At 42.2% G+C, this 22,457-nt stretch overlaps 1 protein-coding gene across 1 annotated transcript in view; it reads right to left on the bottom strand.

Moving 5' to 3' along the window:
* Nucleotides 1–706: 706 nt before the first annotated feature.
* The window catches only part of STYXL1 (serine/threonine/tyrosine interacting like 1), a 64,462-nt gene continuing 42,711 nt past the window's right edge, over nt 707–22,457 (bottom strand). Inside the window, 4 exon segments of the mRNA XM_077908154.1 lie at nt 707–951; nt 954–978; nt 13,452–13,564; nt 15,148–15,245. Of these exon segments, the coding sequence (XP_077764280.1) occupies nt 848–951; nt 954–978; nt 13,452–13,564; nt 15,148–15,245 (340 nt within the window). The 3' untranslated portion in view covers nt 707–847.

The following is a 22,457-nucleotide window of genomic DNA, read 5'->3' as shown; positions in this document are numbered from 1 at the left end:
CTGAGAGGTGAGATGGCCCTCACCTCTATGTCCCCCCACCACCCCCAGCTGCACGCAGATGGCAGGGAATGCTGAATGGACGTGGACATCCAATTCCTTTTCAGTCCCATCCTGCGTGCCCTCTCCTGACTGGTGCTGTGGGTGCTGTCAGCGCTGGGAAGCACATTCTGAAGAAGCTTCTAGAAACATGAGTGTGGGAGTTAAGAGGGGTAGTAATCTCTTCTTGGGGAACCCAGCCAGGAGGAAATGAGTGGGGGAGGAAATGAGTGGGGAGAGGAAAGAAAGGAAATCTGAACAAATCATCAACAGGGCAGAGTGGTGGGGTGTGCTGGGACCCGGGCTGAGGCAAGGGTGTACCTTGTGCCAATAGCATCTCAGAGCTGTGGAGCCTGGCACCTGGGCCAAGTCTGGGTCTGGCAGATATCCGCCCGTGGGTGGGCATTATGACACCCATGTGGACCAACACAAGGCAGGAGGAACCCCTGTAGCTACTAGCTCCTCCCAAACAAACCTCCAAAGGGTCCAAGTGACCAGGGACTTGTGGCAGAGCTGCTCAGAGGGCCAGATGCTCTTCCAGAGGCAGCCTCAGGAGTGTGGCAGGGGTGGTCCCAGATGACCCAGGGATGGGGGTTCTTGCTGAGTCTGAGCAGAGTACACCTGCTCTGTGGTGTGAACGAGGAGCCTGAGAAGAACCACTGCAGGAGGCTGACACGAGACTCCAGGCAGCAAAGGCCTTCTCTTTCCACACCAACCTGGTTACACAGCCTGGCCCACTACCCACAAGAGCGCCACCCCCACCCCACCCCCACAAGGTTCTTCGGGACCCATAGCTGGACCACAGAGAAGATCAGTAGAGTGGATCCAAGATGTCTGTGACAAAATCTCCGAGGATCACCTTCTCCCATTCTGACAGCTGAGCCACCAAGCTCCGATTTGGACGCATGTTGTTTTACACTTCTTGACAAAGGCCCAGGACTTCTGTCAACACAAGGAGAGAAAACAGACTTTAGGATTGAACCTGGGCCCTTCCCGCTATAACACAGCCAGCTCAAGAGGGACAGGAAACACCTGCCCATGGACCAGCAACATGGCTAAACAGCTGGACACAGAAATGGCAGCAGCCTGAGGTTAACACAGCAGGACAAGGAGTTATAGAAACTGGCTCTGTTTTGAGCCAGCCCTTCTGCTGGTGGATATGGAGACAGAGATCGTTTTATTTCCAATGGACCTTGCGAAGACTGAGACAACATAAGTGATAACTCCTGTGGGCAGGAGAGCACCCTGAGAGCACCTGGCACACAGTGCAACCTCAACAAAGGTTTGCACTGTGAATGGATAAATTGATGAAAAGGGGAAGAGAACTACAGGGAAATTCTCCAAAGAAGGGAAATTAAAGCTGCTCTCTTTCAGGTGTCTACCTTAGAATGCAGGAGGGAAAAGGACAAGCTGGTTTAACAGATTGAGGACAGAGGAAAAGGAAAAGTGGGGCCTCAGCAAACTAGGAAGAGAACAAATGCACCTCAACATACTGAAGGCCCCATACAACAACCCCACAGGTCACATCACACTCAGTGGTGAAAGCTGGAAAGCTTTTCCTCTAAGATCGGGACAAAACAAGGCTGCCAGCTCTCACCACTTCTATTTAACATTGTACCAGAAGTCCTAACCAGAGCAAAAAGGAAGGAAAGGAGGGAGGGAGAAAAAAAGATACATAGAAATTGAAGAAGAAGTAAAATTACCTCTGTTTGCAGATGACATGATTTTATGCTTAGAAAATCTTAAAGATTCCACCAAAAAAATCTGTCCGAATAATGAATCTGGCAACGTTTGTCAAATCACAAAATCAACACTCAAAGTCAGTTGCATATCTATACACTAACAATGAATAACCTGAAAAGTAAATTAAGGGGCACCTGGGTGGCTCAGTTGGTTAAGCATCTGTCATGATCCTGGGGTTGTGGGACTGAACCCTGCATCAGGCTCCCTGATCAGCAGGGAGCCTGCTTCAGCCTCTCCCCCTGCTCGTGCTTGTGCTCGATCTCTTTCTCTCAAATAAATAAATAAGATCTTTAAAAATTAAAAAAGTAAATTAAGAACACAATTCCATTTACTCTGGCATCAGAAGGGATATAATACTTAGGAATAAACTTACTTAACCAAGGAAGTAAAAGCCCTGTACCCTGAGAATTATGAAACCATGACTGAAAGAAACAAAAAGACAGAAATAAATGGAAAGATATCCTATGCACATAGGAAGACTTGATATTGTTAGGATGTCAGTACTACCTGAAGTATCCAAAGATTTAATGGAATCTTTACTAAATCCCAACAGCATTTCTTGCAGAAATTTAAAAACCCATGCTAAAATTCATATGGAATCACAAGGGACCTCCAAATAGCCAAACAATCTTGAAAAAAAGAGAACAGCCCTGGAATTCTCGTACTTCCTGATTTCAAATCTCTGAAGTTATTACAAAACTACAGTAATCAAAACAGTGTGGTACTGGCATAAAGATAGACATTGAGACCAAAAGAATAGGATATAACAGCCAAATGGTTTCAACAGGATGCCAAAACCATTCAAAGGAGAAAGGATAGTCTTTTCAACAAATGATGCTGGGGGAAACTGGATATCCTTATGCAAGAGTCAAGCTGGACCCCTACCTCACACCATGTGCAAAAATTAACTCAAAATGATTGAAGACCTAACTGTGAGAGCTTACACTATCAAAATCTTAGATGAAAACACAGGAGAAAAGCTTCATAATACTGGATTTGGCAATGATTTCTTGAATTAAGACACTAAAAGCTCAGGTAATTTTAAAAATGGACAAATTGGACTACAATACAAATACAAATAACACACTTGTATGCATCAAAAGATATAATCAACAGAGTGAAAAGGCAACCACAGAATGGGAGAAAATAACTCCCAAATCATGTATCTGATTTATATCCAGGTGTTAGTATGAAGAATAGAGAAAGAGCTCCTAAAACTAAACAAAACCCCCTGAACAACCCAATTAAAAAATAGGCAAAGAGCCTGAATAGTCATTTCTCCAAAGAAGTAACATGAATGGTCAATAAGTACATGAAAATATTTTCTCACATCACTAATTATTAGGAAAATGCAAATCAAAACTATAATGAGATACCACCTCACACCCATTAAGATAGTTATTATATATATATATAAACAGAACACAGCAAGCTTTGGCAACAATTTAGAGGAATTGGAACCCTTGTGTACTGTTAGTGGGAGTATAAAATGGTGTAGCCACTGTGGAAAAGCAGTATGGAGATCCCTCAAAAAATTAAAAATACCAAAAAAACTTTAAAAAAATAAAATTAAATTAAAATTAAAAAATTAAAATTACCATATGATCCAGCAACTCCACTTAAGGGTATCTACCCAAAATTTGAAACAGAGTCTTGAAGAGATATTGATACACCATATTTGTAGCAGCATCATTCACAATACTTAAAACATGGAGGCAACCCAAGTTTCCATCAACGGATGAATAGAAAAAGAAAATGTGGCATATATACACAATGGACTCTTATTCTATCTTTGGAAAGAAGGAAATTCTGACACACACTACAACATGGATGAACCTTAGGGACATTATCAGAAATGAAATAAGCCAGTCAACAAAAGGACAAATACTGTGTGATCCACTGATGTGAGGTACCTAGAGTAGTTGAAATCATAGAGACTGGGAGTAGAATGGTGGTGCAGGGCTTGAGGGAGAGGAGAATGAGGAGTCGGTGTTTAATAAGTATCGAGTTTCAGTTTTACAAGATGAAAAGAGTTATGGGGATATATGATGGTGATAGCTGTACAACACTAGAAAGTATTTAATACCACTGAACTGTAAACTTTAAAAAAAAAATGGTTAAGGGGCACCTGGATGGCTCAATCGGTTCAGCAGCCAACTCTTGGTTTTGGCTCAGGTCATGATCTTAGGGCTGTAATATCAAGCCCCATGTCAGGCCCCATGTGGGCTTAGCATGGAGTCTGCTTGAGATTCTGTCTCCCTCTGCCCCTTCCCCCCGCTTGCACATGCTCTCTCTTTCTGCAAAATAAATAAGATCTTTTAAAAATGGTTAAGACAGTAAATATAATGTGTATTTTAACACAATAAAGAGGAAAAAACTATAATGAGATACCACTTCATACCCATTAGGATGACTACTATTTAATAAAAAAACAACAACAACAGAAAATACAAGTATTGGCAAGGATGTGGAGAAACTGGAACCCTGGTGCTCTGTTGGTGGGAATTTAAAATAGTGTAGCTGCCATGGAAAACAGTATAGTGATTACTCAAAAAAGTAAAAATAGAATTACCATATGATCCAACAATTCCACTCTGGGTTTATACCCAAAATAACTGAAAGCAGATGGCCAGTGGAGCTTGTGTTTCTGGGTTCAATAGGACAGCAGTGAAATAAGAAATAGTTCTTAACTGGCTATATCGTCCCAGGGCTCAGTAAAAGCAGACAAAGATGCCTATCTTCCAGTCTTCCCCTAACAAAAGGTGTATTTGCCAGACTTTTAAAGCTGCTCTCTCACAGTCAGGCTTCCAATCAGCCTGAACCCAGGTGTAGACTGAGATCCTCCCCCTTTAGGAAACTGACAGGTCTTGAAACCCTCTAATACTGACCACCACTAAAAACAAAGCAGGCTGCTTGGAAAATCGAAAAGGTTTGAGAGAAAACCAAGAACTAGTAAAGAGTTGAACCATAGGTTCATTTCCTACACCAGACCACTCCTTCAGAACTGGGAAAGGTGGCTGTTTTCCCTAATGCACAGAAATAAACAGTCAGGGAAAGGAAAAAACAAGAATACATTGCAAATGAAAGAAAAAGCTAAAACCTCATGAAAACATCTTAATGAGAACACCTGGGTGGCTGAGTGGTTGAAGCATCTGCCTTTGGCTCAGGTTGTGATCCCGGGGTCCTGGGATCAAGTCTTCCATTGGGCTCCCTGCAGATAGACTGCTTCTCCCTCTGCTTATGATAAATAAAATAAAATCATGAATAAATAAATAAAATTTATTCATAGGAGACACAGAAAGAGAGGCAGAGACAGAGACATAGGCAGAGGGAGAAGGAGGCTCCCCGCCGGGAGCCCAAGGCTGGACTCCATCCCAGACCTCGGGATCATGACCTGAGCCGAAGGCAGGCGCTCAACTACTGAGCCACCCAGATGTCCCTAGAAAAAATTCTTAATAAAATGGGGACAAGTGATTTAACTGATAAAGAGTTCATGTCATAAAGATGCTCACTAAGGTCAGGAGAACAATGCATGAACAAAGTGAGATTTCCAACTAAGAGACAGAAACATCAGAATACCAAACAAATCGTAGAGCTGAGAAATACAATAACTGAGCTGAAAAAATATAACATTAAGGATTCAACCACAGACTAACAAAATGGAAAGAAAAGGATCTGTGGACTCAAAGACCGTGCAGAGGAACAGAAAAGAAAGAAAGAAAGAAAGAAAGAAAAGAAAGAAAGAAAGAAAGAAAGAAAGGAAGGAAGGAAGGAAGGAAGGAAGGAAGGAAGGAAGGAAGGAAGGAAGGAAGGGAAGGAAGGAAGGAAGGAAGGAAGAGAAAGGAAAGAAAGAAAGAAAGAAAGAAAGAAAGAAAGAAAGAAAGAAAGAAAGAAAGAAAGAAAGAAAGAAAGAAAAGAAAGGAAGAAGAAAAGAAAGAAAGAAAGAAAGAAAGAAAGAAAGAAAGAAAGAAAGAAAAGGAGGAAGGAAGGAAGGAAGGAAGGAAGGAAGGAAGGAAGGAAGGAAGAAAGAAAGAAAGAAAGAAAGAAAGAAAGAAAGAAAGAAAGAAGAAGAAGGAAAGAAGGAAGGAAGGAAGGAAGGAAGGAAGGAAGGAAGGAAGGAAGGAAGGAAGAGGAAGGAAGGAGGAAAGAAAGGAAGGAAGGAAGGAAGGAGGAAAGAAAGAAAAGAAAGAAAGAAAGAAAGAAAGAAGAAAGAAAGAAAAAAGAAAAGAAAAGAAAGAAAAGAAAAGAAAAGAAAAAGAAAAGAAAAAACAGTGAGCATACCTAAGGGACTTACGGGCACTATCAGAAGGATCAATGTTAGCATTACAGGCATCCCATAAGGACCAGAAGGAGAAAGGGACAGAAAACTTATTTGAAGAAATAACACTGAATAATGCCCCTAACCTGGAAAAGGAAATAGATAACCAGAGCCCAGAGAATTCAAAAAAAAGATGCACCCAAAGAGATCCACACCAAGACCTATCACAATTAAACTGTCAAAAGTTAAAGACAAGGAGGGAATCTTAAAAGCAATGAGGGAAAACAACTCGGTACCCTCAAGGGAAGCCCTGTTAGACTCTCAGCAGATTTTCAGCAACATTGCAGAACCAGAAAGAAGTGACATGATATATTCAAAGTGCTGAAAGAGAAAAACTGCCAACCAAGAATACTCACAGAGCATAGCAGTCCTTCAGAATTGAAGGAGAGATAGAGTTTTCCAGGTAATCAAGAGTTGACAGAGTTCATCACCTCTAGACTAGCTTTACAAGAAATGTTACAGGGACTTAAGCTGAATCGAAATAGCACTAATTAGTATCAGGAAAAGAGGAAAACATAGGGGCACTTGAGTGGCTCAGCAGTTGAGCATCTGTCTTTGGCTCAGGTCATGATCCTGGGGTCCTGGGATCGAGTCCCACATCAGGCTCCCTGCAGGGAGCCTGCTTCTCCCTCTGCCTATGTCTCTGCCTCTCTGTGTCTCTCATGAATAAATAAATAAAATCTTTTAAAAAATTGGAAAACAGGCAAATATAAATATCACCAGCAAAGTAAAATTCAGAATAATATAATGTAAAGGTGGTAAGTTCACTTATAAATCTAGCATGAAGGTTAAAAAACAAAAATAGTACAAATTACTGAAACTACAATAATTCTTTAAAGATATAAAAGAGAAAGATGTGACTTATGATGTCAAAACCATAAAACATTGGGGAAGGGGGTAGTAAAGATGTAGAGCTCTAGACTGTGTTCAAACTTAAGTTGTTATTGGGTGCCTGGGTGGCTCAGTCAGTTAAGTGTCTGCCTTCAGCCCAGGTCATGATCCCAAAGTCTTGGGATTCAGTCCCGTTGGACTCTCTGTTCAGCAGGGAGACTGCTTCTTCCTCTCCCTCTGCTCTTCCACCTGCTTGTGCTCTTTTTTTCTATCAAATAAATAAAATCTAAAAACAAAAAGAAACCCCAAAACTTAAGTTGTTAGCAACTGAAGTCAGACTGTTCTACGTTGTTTTATGTAAGCCTCATGGTAACCACAGAGCAAAAACCTATCATAGATACACAAAAAATAAAGAGAAAGGAATAAGCATTCCACTATGGGTAATCATCAAATCACAAAGGAATAAAGCAAGAGAAGGAAAAAAGGAATTATAAAAATAGCCAAAAAACAGTTAACAAAATGGTGGTAAGTCCATACTTATAAATAATTGCCTTAAATGTAAATGGACTAAATTCTCCATTCAAAACACAGAGTGGCTAAATGGATTTAAAAGAAAGAGGAAGAACAATCTATATGCTGCCTAAGAAATTCACTTCAGATGTTCAGACATACACAGACTTAAAGTGAAGGGACAGCAAAAGATACTCTGCAAATGGAAACCAGAAGAAAGCGGGGGCTGCTATACTTATATCAGACAAAATAGATTTTAAGACAAAAACTCTAATAAGAGACAAAGAAGGTCATTATGTAATGATAAAGGAGTCAATGCAACAAGGGGATGAAAACTTTGTAAATATTTATGCACCCAACATAGGAGTACCTAAATACATAAAGCAAATATTAACAGACCTAAAAAGAGAAATAGACAGCAATATAAGAGTGGAGGACTTTTTTTTAGCACTTTATTTATTTTTTAAAAGATTTTATTTTAAAAAAAAGATTTTATTTATTTATTCATGAAAGACAGAGAGAGACAGAGACATTAGGGAGCCTGATCCAGGACTCGATCCCAGGACCCCGGGATCATGGCCTGAGCTAAAGGCAGAAGCTCAACTACTGAGCTATCCAGGTGCCCTAATAATAGGGGACTTTAATTCCCCTACTTTCATCAACAGATAAGATCATCCAGACAGAAAATCAATAAGGAAACACTAGCCTTAAATGACACAATAGCCAGATGGACTTAACAGACATTTACAGAACATTCCATCCCAAAATAGCAGAATATACATTCTTCTCAAGTGCACATGGAACATCCTCCAGGACAGATCACATATTAGGCCACAAAACAAATAATAATAAATTTGATAAGATAAAATATTATCAAGCATCTTTTCTGACCACAATGGTATAAAACTGGAAAGCAATTACAAGAAAAAATTAGGATATGCACAAATATATGGAGATTACTGAACAACCCATGGGTCAATGAAGAATTAAAAGATAAATCAAAAATATCTTGAGGGGCATTTGGCTGGCTCATTCGGTGAAGCATATGACTCTTGATATCAGCATTGTAGGTTCAAGCCCCACACTGGTTTCAGAAATTACTTAGAAATAAAATCTTAAAAAGAAAGAAGGAAGGAAGGAAGTTGGGAGGGAAGGAAGAAAGAAAGGAAGGCAGGCAAGCAAGCAAGCAGGCAAGCCAACCCACCCTAGGTCTCCATCAAAAAACCGTTAGGACTAATAAACAAATTCAATAAAGTTGCAGTATACAATATCAATACATAAAAATCAGGTACGCTTCTATGCACTAATAATGAACTGCCAGAAAGAGAAATTAAGAGAACAGTCCCATTTACAATTGCATCAAAAAGAATAAAATACCAGGGGTAAATTTAGCCAAGGAGGTGAAAACCTGTACGCTGAAAACTGTAAGACATTGATAAAAGAAACTGAAGAAGACACAAATACATAGAAAGATACTCCATGTTCATGGATTGGAAGTATTAATAGTGTTAAAATGTTTATACTACCCAAAGCAAGCTACAGATTCGACACAATCCCTGTCAAAATTCCCATGGAAGGGCAGCCCCAGTGGCTCAGTGGTTTAGCACCGCCTTCAGCCCAGGGTGTGATCCTGGAGACCTGGGATCGAGTCCCATGTCAGGCTCCCTGCATGAAGCCTGCTTCTCCCTCTGCCTGTGTCTCTGCCTCTCTCTTTCTCTCTATGTCTCTCATGAATAAATAAATAAAAACTTAAAAAAAAATCCCATGGAAGTTTTCACAGAAGTAGAACAATCAATCCTAAAATTTGTACAGAACCATAAGACCCTCAGATAACTAAAGCAATCTTGAGAAAAAAGAAAAAGCTAGAGGCATCACATCCTGATTTCAAACCATATTACAAACCTACAATAATCAAAGCAGGATGGGGTTGGCATAAAAATATACACATAGATCAATGTAACAAAACACTCTAGAAATAAACCCACACATATATTTTCAATTAATTTATGACAAAGGAAACAAGAATATACAACAGGTAAAGGACAGTCTCTTCAATAAGTGGCATTGGGAAAGCTGGACAGCCATATCCAAAATAGTGAAACTGGATCATGTCTTACTCCATACACAAAATAAATTAACTCAAAATAACTTAAAATAAATTAAAGGTTTGAATCTAAGACCTGAAACCATTATGCTCCTAGAAGAAATCATATCCAGTAAGCTCCCTGATATCAGTCTTGGTGATAATATTTTGGATTTGATACCAGGCCCAGATGGGCTCACAGTGAATGAATACTACATACAACAGAATATGATTCAGCCTCTAAAAGCAAGGCAATTTGAACATATGTTATAATATGAATGAGCCTTGAGGACATTCTGCTCGGTGAAATAAGCCAGTCACACAAAAGAACAAATACTGTATGATTCCACTTATATGAGGTACCTAGTGTAGTCAAATTTATAGACACAGAAAGTAGCTGCCAGGAACAGGGGAGAAAGGAGAATGGGGAGTTGCTATTTAATGAATATAGTGTTTCAGTTTTGCAGGATGAAAAGGGTTTTGGGTGGGGGGTGGGTACACTTGGGTAGCTCAGTGGTTGAGCATCTGCCTTCGGTTCATGGTATGATCCCAGGGTCCTGGGATCGAGGCCCGCTCTGGGCTCCCCTCAGGGAGCCTGTTTCTCCTTCTGCCAATGTCTCTGCCTCTCTCTGTGTCTCTCATAAAGAATTTTAAAAATCTTAAAAAAAAAAAAAAGGAAAGAAAGAAAAGGATTCTGGAGATTGGTTGCACAACAATGTAAATGTATTTAATGCTGCTGAACTGTATACTTAAAAATGACAGAGATGGTAAATTTTGTGTTATGTGTATTTTGCCATTATATATATGAAAAAAAAATCGGTGGTACCCCAGGCACAGCTATGTAGTTCTAAAGTTTACTAAGTCCTGGTCAGATTGGGCCCTTAAGGACAAACCATAACCATAGCTCCCCACGCTCACTGCTCACAACCCATTTTTCCAGCCCACAAAGTATCTGCTGGGACTCACAGCAAACACCAGTGGGATAGAAGGATGAAGGGTCATGGCCGGATACCTCTTGTTAAGGGGCAGCAGCAAGCACACACCCATCCTTCAGACTGCTCCCCTCCTGCTGCCTTAGGGCCCTGTGAAAAGCCCAGATTCTGAACCGGGGTCATGTGGCTTTGGATTCCAGCTCTGCTACTTAAAGCTGTGGGGCCGTGGGCAAGTTAGTCAGCCTCTATGAGCCTCCTGCAGGATGGAAATAACAGCATGCCATGGGGTCACTGTGTTTTCATTACACATAAAGTACTCATAACCGCAAGCGGGAAGCACTCCACCAATGTTAGCTGTTATAATGCCGCAGGAGTTGGTTTGTTGTTGTTTTTTTTTTTCCTCTGAAGATCTTTACAGGATAAAGTTACTCCTTGTACTTTAAAGGAACAGAAATAGATTCCTTAAGGGCTTGCTGGCTCTAGGAGCCCATACAACCTCGTACCAAAGTTTTGAAAGCTTACGACAGGCAGGATGGCCCTGGGGCACCAGGTTATTCCCAGTTCACTCCTCAACTTCCCACTCCTGGTCTTGGTATTGCCTGAGGAACTGAGTGAGGACCATAAGTCCCAGGAAGCAGTATATTGCTCAAGAGTGGCCCACACCCTTTTTTGCCAGTCCTATGGGCTCTGACTACCACCACTAAGCTGACAACAGCGAGGGGCACAGCTTCCCGAATGCACTGAGGAGGACCCCAGGATCACACAGACAACAAGGAGGAAGGAACATCTCTCTGGACCCCAGGCAGCAGCCGAGCGGAGCCCAGGTCAACCTCTGTCAACAATCCAGGGCATTGCTTGTTAGCAAGAAAATCGAACCACCACACCGGACTTGGCCTGGAAAGGACCCAGCAAGGTCACAGTGGCAGTCCTTCCTGTCTACAGCTCTATTTATCAAGAGTTATCTAGATGGCATCTCAGGGCACAATGCCCAGCAACAGGACTTCCCTGTACATAAGACAAAGATCGCTGCCCCAGGATGGGAGCCCCAGGGTTTTTCCTGAGAGCAAGGGCTGGCTGGTCCTCGAGGGCCCAAGCACCTGTCTGCCCACTGATCAGGACAGCCACACCCAGATGGGCTGGAGTTGTACAGGGGTGAGTAAAGGTCAGGGGGCAGACCTGCATGGGCCCTCACTGCTGGAAAACTCAGAGGAACCAGATGGGGTTCCTCTTTCTTTGTTCTCCCCCAGCCTTGGCTCTGGAAGCAGCTGCGATATTTGCCTGTGATATGAACCAAGAGAAGACTGTGACTTGCTGGTCAGGGCCAGGAAGCACCCCTAAATATCAGAGTTGCAAGGCTGTCGATCTTTTTTGAGCCCAGACCTTACTGTGAGCAATCAAGAAGCCAGGGAGCACAATGGGCCCCATCCAAACTCCAGGGGAGCTCATGTCCTAGAACTTCCTCTGCAGGCAGTAAGCTCAGCCTGCCTCCTGCCAGCTCCAGGTCTTCTCTACATTCCAGCTCAACAAGGCAGAGAAGAAGAGGCCCCTTGCAAGCCAGAGCCTCTTCCTGGGGAGGTGGCTGGAGAGCATCTCTACAGGAACAACAGCACAGGTGTCCTTCCCCAGATTTATCAGCAACATCACTCCCTCCCCCCAGCACACACCAAAATACTCCAACAGGCAAGGATCCCTGACAATTCAACTCTTGAGGGGTGAGAAAACAGGGCTCTGGGCCTGTGATTCTGCCCTTAGATGCTTTTCTTTTTAAATATACACAACAGAAAACATACCATTTCAACGGTGTTTGGATATACAATGGCATTAAGTACATTCGCCATGTTGGGTAACCATCACCACCATCCACCTCCAGAAGTTTTTTCCATTTTCCCAAACCAAAGCTCCATCAAACAACTCCTCATTCCCACTGTCCCCTTCCCTGGGCACACACCATGTTACCTCCCAAGTCTGTGAATCTGATGAGTCTGGGGACCTCGTATAAGTAGAATCATACAGTTACTTGTCCTTCTGTGACTGGCTTATTCCACTCATCATAATGTCTTCCAGGTTCATCTGTGTGGCAGCAGGTATCAAAATGCCCTTCCCTTTTAAGGCTGAGTAATATTACACTGTGGATAGACCATTCATTTAATATCCCTCCATCTGTCAATGGACACTTGGGTTGCTCCCACCTCTTGGCTATTGTGAATAACATTTCTATTAATGAAAATAGCTCTACAAACACCTGAGCCCTTGCTTCCATTCCCTTTGGGGATGTACCTGGTAGAATTGCTGGCCATCCAAGACTCTTTCTAGCTTGCAATTTCACCCCCAAAGAGCACGTGCGGTCAATATCCAAAACCACTGGCAATGGGCTCTGACCATGGTCCTTCTCTGACCCTCAAGCACAATCCTGGAGGTACATGGGAGCTTTTTCTGGTCCCACCAAAGACCTCGGAAGTCACGCCCAAGCTGTGCCTCCTCTTAGGGCAAGCTGCCATCTCCTACCTAGTGCAGGGACAAGGTGCTGCCCTTGGCATCTGGAGCCCTGGTTTCACAGGGTTTGTGGCAACAGGCCCCTGCCCTCTTTGTCAGTCTGGGTAAAGGGAGCAAGTGCCCTGGGAATCCTGCTGGGGCTGCAGTTCCCTGGCTCCAAGCAATAGCCAAAACGTACCTCCCTTGGAGAAGCCTGACGAAGGCTGGTAGAGGATGTGCGGATGGTGCTGCTGGCAATGGCCTTCCCCAGCTTGAGCCCCTGGTGACTGTCCCATATTCCCAGGTCCCAGACCTCTAACGTACAGTCTCAGCCTCTGACCCAGACCCTTGGGACCTTGCCCTTGTGTGTGGTATGCTGGGTCAAGCCCTGGACTTAGAGCTCTCTTTCCAGTCCCTTCTCTTCCCAACCCCCACCCCCAGTTGGGGCCCCCTTCCTCCCTGGTCCAGGTCTGACCCTGTCTACTGCACGTAGCTGCAGTCTGACCCTCGCCTGGGGAATGCATACCTTCAAGGTCTGCTCATTCCAGTGTATGAGGAAGGCCAAGATGGCTGCACAGCTGCGACTGATGCCCAGTGTGGAAAAGACCAGGATGACCGAGCCTAGCTGGAGATGAATTTCTGCAAGATGAAGGTAGGTGTGGGTGTGAGGTGCTATAAGCTGACCAGTTTCAGTAGGCCCAGGGCCCAGGAGTGAGTTTGGACCCATCACACACCATGGCCTCAGCTAGTCATGTGACCTCTCTAGGACACTGTTTTGTCACCTGGTAAATGAGGACACTAGACCTAAGGGGCACTTCAAGAGAATCACACTGGGTGTTTAGCTTTATCATGCAAAGGCCTTTTCTTGGCTCTCCAGGCTTCCAGCCCAGGAAGCTCTGCTACCCGTTGGCCTCTCTGGGTGGAATGAAAGGATAGTCCCCCCCCCACCACCACCACCCAGGGCACTTGGGTACTGATGGAGACACTGCAGCCTGGGTGTGAATCCTGGCTCTGCCACTCACAAACTGTGGGGCCTGAGCATGTTATTCTAAGTCACAATTCCATAATCTAGAAAACAAGGCAATAGTAGACTATCTACCTCATAAGATTTTGTGCTGGGCTTTAGCCCAGCACCTGGCACAGAGATGTCACCTATCAACACTTAATAATGCTCTTGAAGCTGGGTCTTGCCCAGTGAGGGGTGGGGAGGAAATCTAAGCTGGCATCCTAGGCTAATCCAGTAACCCCCAAGAACGGGAGATAAAATATCAAACGTGATATCACAGACTATCAGCTCTGGAGGAGGACCTCAAGATGATGAAGGCCAAGTGTCTCATCATATAGATAAGGAAACAGAAGCACAGAGCAGTTAAGGCCTGCCCCAGAGCCACCGAGCAAGTAAGGGCTGGGGAGGGGCTCTTGGTGCCACAGGTCTCTGCCATCCCATGGTGGGACGTGTGGATAGTTGCAATCTCAGATACTAGTCAAGTGATAGTTGCCACCTCCAAGGCAAATAAGGGATGTTTGGGCGGACACATCATTCTCCAGCCCCTGTGCAGCAATGGAGCTGTACACTGCAGTGTGGAGCAGGTGGTCCTGGGGTGGGGCCCCTGACCCTGCTCAACCTCACTCTCTCCAGCCATCTGGCTCTAACCCCGGAATGACTGAAGATTCTACCTTCAATGAGTGGTCACTGACATGTGTGGTAGGACAGCCAGAAGGGCATTGCACACACACTGGGAGGATCAAGGAGACAGAGCTGGGAGGGTTCTAGAGTTTTCCTTCCACCCCACCGTGCTGACCAGACAGGAATGCCCGGATGGCACACAATTCACCTCCGAGTCCCCAGAGCTCAGCCCAGAGCAGGCCTCCCTGGACATTTGTACCACACAGTGGACTAGCACACCTGTTTCCCAACAGGCACAGTGAGACCAGGACTGGGGCTTGACCAGGCCCCAATGGGGCCTAGCAGTCCACCCAGGGTTATAATAGGGGGCATCCAATCTACAATCTGGTGCTCTTATTTGGCCCCATGTCCCCCAAAGCAAACATGTGGCTGTCCACACTGCTGAGGGCTCCTGAGAGGTGAGCTTGTCCTGGGCCTTGGCTGGGCCCTGTCCTTCCTCTCCTCACAATCAGGAAGAGGCATGCGGACAAGGTGCATAGCCCCTCTGGACCCTGGGCACAGGCCAGTTGCTGCCTGGCCCCTGATGGCTCCTTACCCAGGAAGTGACAGAGGTGCCGTAAAAAGGGGAAAATGTTGGCTTCCAGGGAATCTTCTATCTTGATGTGTAGAAGGTTGTCATCATCGTTTATGAAACTGAACAGAAAAAAAAAAAGAAAGAAAGAAACTGAACAGAAAGAAAGCACAGGTAGTCAGGCAGACTCACCCACAGCCCCACTGGAGTGGTCCTCATGTACGGCAGCAGGATTGCAGGGAAGGGATGCTGAGCTAGCATCACAGGGAGGTGGGCAAATAACTGAGCCTGTCTCAGAAAACAAGTATCTGCCTTATAGGGGTGTCATGTAGATTAAGTCACTTGATCTATTAAAGCATTTGGCAGTCTGCTTGGCACATAGTAAACACTCGATAAATGTGACATCATTATTATTAACCTGTTGCAGAAAGTCAAATGAGGATGGGAGGGAATATGTAAAGTGCTTGGAGAATAAGCCTGCTATGTTAAATGGAGAGAGCCAGGGAAGTGAGATGGAGAGTGGTGGGCTAGCTATTTGAGATGGGGTAGTCAGGGGAGGCTTTGAGCAGAGAAATAAAGGAGGTGGCGGAACAAGCCAGGCAGCTATCTAGGGGAAAGAAGGTTCTGGGTAAGGGAGAACACAAGGGCAAAGGTGCTGAGAGGCAGTATGTTTAGTGGACTTGAGAAACAACAGAGAGATCAGAGTGGCTAGAACTTCACAGACAAGGGAGAGACAGGAGGGAGAGGAGGTGTGTGGCATGTTGAATGAGAGGATGCCTGCAAGGAGCTTGCAGAATGTGTGGCATGTAGTAAGTACTTGGGCAATGTTATTTGTGAAGACGGGGCTACTGGTGACACTCAGGGGCACGCAGACTACCGTGGCATGCAGAAAGCTATAGTAGATTTAGAAACAAAAACAGTCTGGTTTAGTTTCAGCAAATACAAGCACAATTCCCATCCATCCATCTGTCCACCCACTATCCATCCATCCATCCATCCATCCATCCATCCATCCATCCACCCAACCACCCACTCACCCATCTGTCTGTCCATTCATCTGTCCATCCATCCATCCATCCATCCATCCATCCATCCATCCATATACCCACCCATCCATCCATTCATCCATCCACCCACCCACGTCTGTCCATCTGTCCATCCATCCATCCACCCACCTATCCATCCACCTATCTACCAATCCATCCATCTTTCCCCCCAATCTATCCCTCTCTCCCTCCCCCATCTATCCATCCATCCATCTATTCATTCTTTCCTCACTCACTCAATCCCTATTGTGTGCCAAACTTTAGGCTGGACCCTAGTGGACACAAGCTGAATCAAATAGGGCCAGCCTCTCCCAGTTTCAAGGAGCTCCCAGTCTGATGGGGGAGGCAGATACAGAAACAAATAGCCCCAATCCAATCAGCTAGGTTTGGGGATAAAGACCTGCATGTGATACTGGAGAAGAAGGGCAGGGAGAAATTGAGGGAGCTGGGGAAAGCTTCATAATGTAGGAGGAATCTAGATAGAGAAGGTGGAGGGATACAAGGTTACTATATAAAAATCAACTGTATTTCTATATACTAGCAATAATAATCAGAAATTGAGATTTCAAAAATGCCATTTATAACCACCTCAACAATATTAAGTACTTAGGAAGAAATCTGACACAAGATGTACAAGACCTATACACTGGAAACTATAAAGCATTTTCTAGAAAAATGAAAGACAAAGTAAATGGAGGGATGGACCATGCTCATGACCAGGAGACTCAACGTTAGTAAGATGTCAGTTCTCCTCAAATTGGCCTATGGATTCAATTCTATCCCAATCAAAATTCCAGCAGGCTTTTTGTAGAAAATGACAAGGTGATTCCAAAACTTACTGGAAATGCAAAGGAGACAACTTTGAAAAAGAACAAAATCACAGAACTAGCTCTACCTGATTTCATGATTAATTATAAAGCTACAATAGGCAAGAGTATGGAATTGATAGAAAGAAAAACACAGACCAACGAAAAAGAATCAAGAATCCAGTTATAATACCATACACATATGGCCAACTGGTTTCCAACAAAGGTATCTAATCCATCAACAGGAAAAGGATCATCTTTTTTCTCAACAAACAATGGCTTCCATATGCAAAACAATGAACTTTGCTCTACATCTGACACCATATGTGAGAATTATTTCAAAATGGATCACTATTAAAGTTAAAATTATAAAACTTTTATCAGAAAATATAGGAGAAAATCTGTCAAAATTTAAGTGTCTAAATATGCATGGGTCTGCTTGGACTCTATTCTGCTCCATTGGTGTATTCTAACTGCACTAATATCACAATGCCTTTCTTGTTACTGTTTCTTACCACTTGGTATCTGGTCAAGCAAGTTTCTCATCTCAGGTTCTTTGATATTCAGCTATTTTTGCCCTTTGCACTTCCATATAAGTTTTATTTTTTTTATTTTTATTTTTTTTAAAGATTTTATTTATTTATTCCTGAGAGACAGAGAGAGAGAGAGAGAGAGAGAGAAGCAGAGACATAGGCAGAGGGAGAAGCAGGCTCCATGCCGGGAGCCCGATGTGGGACTCGATCCCAGGACTCCAGGATCACGCCCTGGGCCAAAGGCAGGCGCTAAACCACTGAGCCACCCAGGGATCCCCCCATATAAGTTTTAGAATTACTCTAAAATCTATTGGAATTTTATTGGCATTACACTGCACCTGTAGATCAATTGGACAAGAATCAAGATCTTTACAAAATAGATGCTTTTTTTTTTTTTTTTAAGTTTTATTTATCCAAGAGAGGGAGCACAAGATGGAGGAGGAACAGAGAGAGAGGGAGAAGCAGACTTCCCCCTGAGCAGGGACCCCACATGGGGCTCCATCCCAGGACCCTAGGATCAGGACATGAGCCAAAGGCAGATGCTTAACCAACTGAGCCACCCAGGTGCCCCCAAAATGGATGCTTCTAATCTATAACCACAGTATATCTTCTGTTTATTCCAGTAATTTATTTTTTTAAGATTTTATTTATTTATTTGAGAGAGAGACAGAGATAGAGATAGCAACCAAGATAGCACAAGTGGGGAAAAAAGGGAGAAGCAGACTCCCTGCTGAGCAGGGAGCAGGTTGTATGGCTCAGTCTCAGGACCCTGGGATCATGACCTGAGCCAAAGGTAGCCACTTAATCAACTGAGCCATCCAGAGGCCCCAGATTTATTAGTTGTTTGTTTGTTTTTTTTTTAACTACTTTGACTTTCTCAATCCTCTCTATTTCATTGTTTCTGGTTCAATAATCTGCTTCTACTATTCCTTCTTCTCCTAGTTTGCTGTTCCATTGGTCAGTCCTTAACTGCTTAACAAGTTGATTTTTAGCCTTTCTTCTTTTTAATAGATATATTTAAGGCTGTAAATTTCTCTTTGCCCACAGCTTAACTGCATTCCACAAGTTTTAACACATTATATCTTTATTCTTATGTAGTTGAAAATATTTTATAATTTCCATCATGAGTTCTTCTTTAATCCATGCTATTTAAATTTTTATTTCTTTTTTTTTAAATAGGCATCTTTTTCTTGTTTTCTTTTATTTTTTTTTAAGATTTTATTTATTTATTCATGAGAGACACAGAGAGAGACAGAGAGAGAGAGAGGCAGAGACACAGGCAGAGGGAGAAGCAGGTCCCATGCAGGGAGCCTGACATGGGACTCGATCCCAGGTCTCCAGGATCACGCCCTGGGCTGAAGTCGGCGCTAAACTGCTGAGACACCCGAACTGCCCTAAAATTTATTTCTAGGGGCACCTGGGTGGCTCAGTCAGTTGAGTGTCCAACTCCTGATCTCAACTCTTGATCTCAGGGTTGTGAGTTCAAGCCCCACACTGGGCTCCATGCCCAGCACGGAGCATACTTAAATAAATAAATAAAAATAAAAATCTGTTTCTAAGTTTCCAATAATTTTCTGATTATATCTTTAAGTTATTGCTTTGTACATTGATTCCATAGTGGTTGAAAGGCAACTCTATGTGATTTTAAATCTCCTAAAATTGGTTGAGTCTTGCTGTATGGACTATAATATTGTCAAGTTTTATAAATGCTCCTTCTATGTAAGCTTTTTAAAAAGATTTTATCTATCTATCTGTCTATCTATATATATGTCTGAGAGAGAGCACAAGCTAGCGTGAGCAGGGGGGTGGAGTGGAGGGAGAGAAGACCACTCCTCACTGAGACAGCCTGACCCAGGTCTTGAACTTATGACCCCGAGATCATGACTGAAACCAAAATCAAAAGTGGATGCCCAACTGCCTGAACCACCTGGTGTCCCCCTCCATGTAAACTTTTTTAAAAATACAGATTCAGCAGCTGTGGGGTGCCATTTTTCTGTATCTTTTCTGAAGATAATTTAAGTTTTTTTCTTTTCTAGTCTGTTAATATGGCAAATTACATTGATCTTCTAATGTTAAACTAACCTTATCTTCCTGGGAGAAATACATTTGGTCATGTATATCTCTTTACATATTTTTGGGTCAAACTTGCTAAAATTTTGGATCCTTTTATATAATTTTAGAGTAAATTTTTTAATATATTTTTGGATCAAATTTGCTAAAATTTTATCAAGAATTTTTGTACCCATCCTCATGAGCTTTGAGGTTTTCCTTTATTATAAAGTTTGTGTCAGGTTTGGGTATCAGAGTAATGATGGTCTTATAAATGAATAGGAAAGTGTCCCCTCCTCTTTTATCTTCCGGAAGACTGTGTGGATCAGGTATTATTTCTTCCTTAAATGTTCAGCAGAACTCACCAGTGAAGCCATATGGCCATAGAGTCCTCCTTGTGAAAAGTTTTTTTACTATGAGTTCAATTTCTTTAATAGATATGGGGGCTATTTAGATGAACTATTTCTTGTTCAGTGAGGAAAACTTGAGTCTTTCTTTCAAGAAATTGGTTCATTTAATTGAAATTTCAAGTGCATTGGCATAAAATTGTTTATAATATTTCCTAATTATTTTTTAATTTTTAATTAAAAATTTTACTGAGATCAGCGTAAATTCACATGTGGTTGTAAGAAGTAATACAGAGAGATCCACTGCACACTTTGCCTAGTTTCCCCAATGGTCACACTCTACTATAATAGCACAACCAGGATACTGATGCTGATACAATCTATCAACTGTATTCTATCAAGTGTATTCAATCTGTCAACTGTATTCCCCAGTTTTGCTTGTATTGTGTGTGTGTGTGTGTGTTGTGTATGTAAGAAGTTCTATACAGGGGTGCCTGGGTGGCTCAGTGGTTGAGCATCTGTCTTTAGCTCTGGTTGTGATCCTGGCATCAGGCTCCCTGCAGGGAGCCTGCTTCTCCCTCTGCCTATGTTTCTGTCTCTTTCTGTGTCTCTCATGAATAAATGAACAAAATCTTAAAAAAAGAAGAAGAAAGGAGAAGAAGAAGAAGAAGAAGAAGAAGGAGGAGGAGGAGGAGGAGGAGGAGGAGGAGGAGGAGGAGGAGGAGGAGAAGAAGAAGAAGAAGTTGTTGTTCTATACAAATTTATCACCTGGGTGGATTCACATCCACTATTAGTCAAAATACTAAGCAGTTCTAACGCCAACAATGCCTCATGTTGCCCTTTGTAACCATACCTCCTACCCTCTAGCTTTCCTAACTTCTGGTAACCACAAAGCTGTCCTTTATTTATAAAATTTTATGAGATCAAAAAAGGCTGCATAAATGGGATCATATAATATATAACCTTTTGGGACTGCCTTATTCTTACTCTGATTGTCTGTGTTAATTCCCTAGAGATTTAACCAAGTTTGCAATGTCAATAGTTCATTCCTTTTATCACTGAGTAGTATTCTATGATATGTGTACACCACAGTTTGTATAACCATTCACCAGCTGAATAGCCACTGTGGACGTTAGTGTATAGGTTTTGTATGAATTTGAATTTTCACTTCTGTGGGATAAATGCCAAAATAATGTCTTTTAATATTTGTAGGGTCCAAAGTGAAAATGTTCCTTCTTTTATACCTATTATTGATAATTTTTGTCTTCTTTTTTGATCAGTTGGTATAGTTTTGGCAATATTACTGCTCTTTTCAGAGAGCCAGTTATTGTTTTCATTGTGTTTCTCAAATTGTTTTGTTTTCTACTCCACTTATTTCCTCTCTTACCATTGTCATTTCCTTCCTCCTGTTTACTTTTTCTCATTTTTTTATTAAGGTGAAAGTTTAGGTCCTTGATTTGATTTGAGACTCTTCTCATATAGGCATTTAGGCTTTAAATTTCCCTCTAAGCATTGCTTTCGCTGCATCCACAAATTCTTATTTGTTTTTTTAATTTTCATTCAGCTCAAAATACTTTAACTTTCCTTTTGGTTTCTTTACAATCTACAGGCTACTTAGAAGTCTGTTACTTAGTTTCAACATTTGGGATTCTTCTCAGATATCTTGTTTGGCTTATTGGCTTCTACCTTTTTCCACTGTAATCAGAGGGCATAATTTTTTATAACAAATTCTTTTCTCTTTTGATACTTGTTTTAATGCACAGAATACTCTATCTTGTCAAAAACGTCCCACGTTCTCTTGAAAAGAATGCATACTGTAGAACACATTCAAAGACCAGAAGAATGCTACTGTTACTGGGTAGAGTGTCCTATAATTGTCAATTAGGCAAATTTACTCTCCTAGTCTTTGAAATTATAACCTATTAACCTAACCTGTCTTTTGAGAGAGAGATGTTGAAATCTAGTTATAACTGTGAATTTCTCTAGAATCTAGAGTCTAGATTATTGCCCACCTTCCCATAATGAAATGACCTCTTTATATCTGGTAGTATTCTTTCCTGTGAAGTTCAATTTATCTAATAATGGAGTCACTCCAAAAGTTGGTGATTTGTCTTTTTTTTTTTTTTAATTAGTCTTAGCTTGAAGTATCTTTTCCCACCCTTTTTAACCTATCTTCATTTTGTATTTAAAAAGTACATTTCTGGCACCTGGCTGGCTCAGTCAGAGAAGCATGCAACTCATGATCTCAGGGTCATGGGTTCAAGCCCCACATTGGGTGCAAAAATTACTTAAACTTTAAAAAAAAAAAAAGTATGTTTCTTGTAGACAGTTTGCAACACCTCTGCCTTTAAATTGGGGGTATTTATACCATTTGCACTTAGTGTGATTATTGACATGATCATCTTGCTATTTGTTTTTTATTGGCCTCATCTCATCTTTATTCTTCTTTTCCTGCCTTCTTTTGGATTTTTTAATGATTCCATTTTCTTTTTTTGTTTTATTAATTACAACTGTTTTACTTATCATTTTGTTCTAGCTTTTGGTGATTGCTTT

The sequence above is a fragment of the Canis aureus genome, chromosome 8, assembly GCF_053574225.1.
Source record: "Canis aureus isolate CA01 chromosome 8, VMU_Caureus_v.1.0, whole genome shotgun sequence".
Classification (NCBI taxonomy): Eukaryota; Metazoa; Chordata; class Mammalia; order Carnivora; family Canidae; genus Canis; species Canis aureus.
The sequence above is the reverse complement of the archived record's forward strand: the minus strand, read 5'-3'. Positions and strand labels throughout refer to the sequence as shown.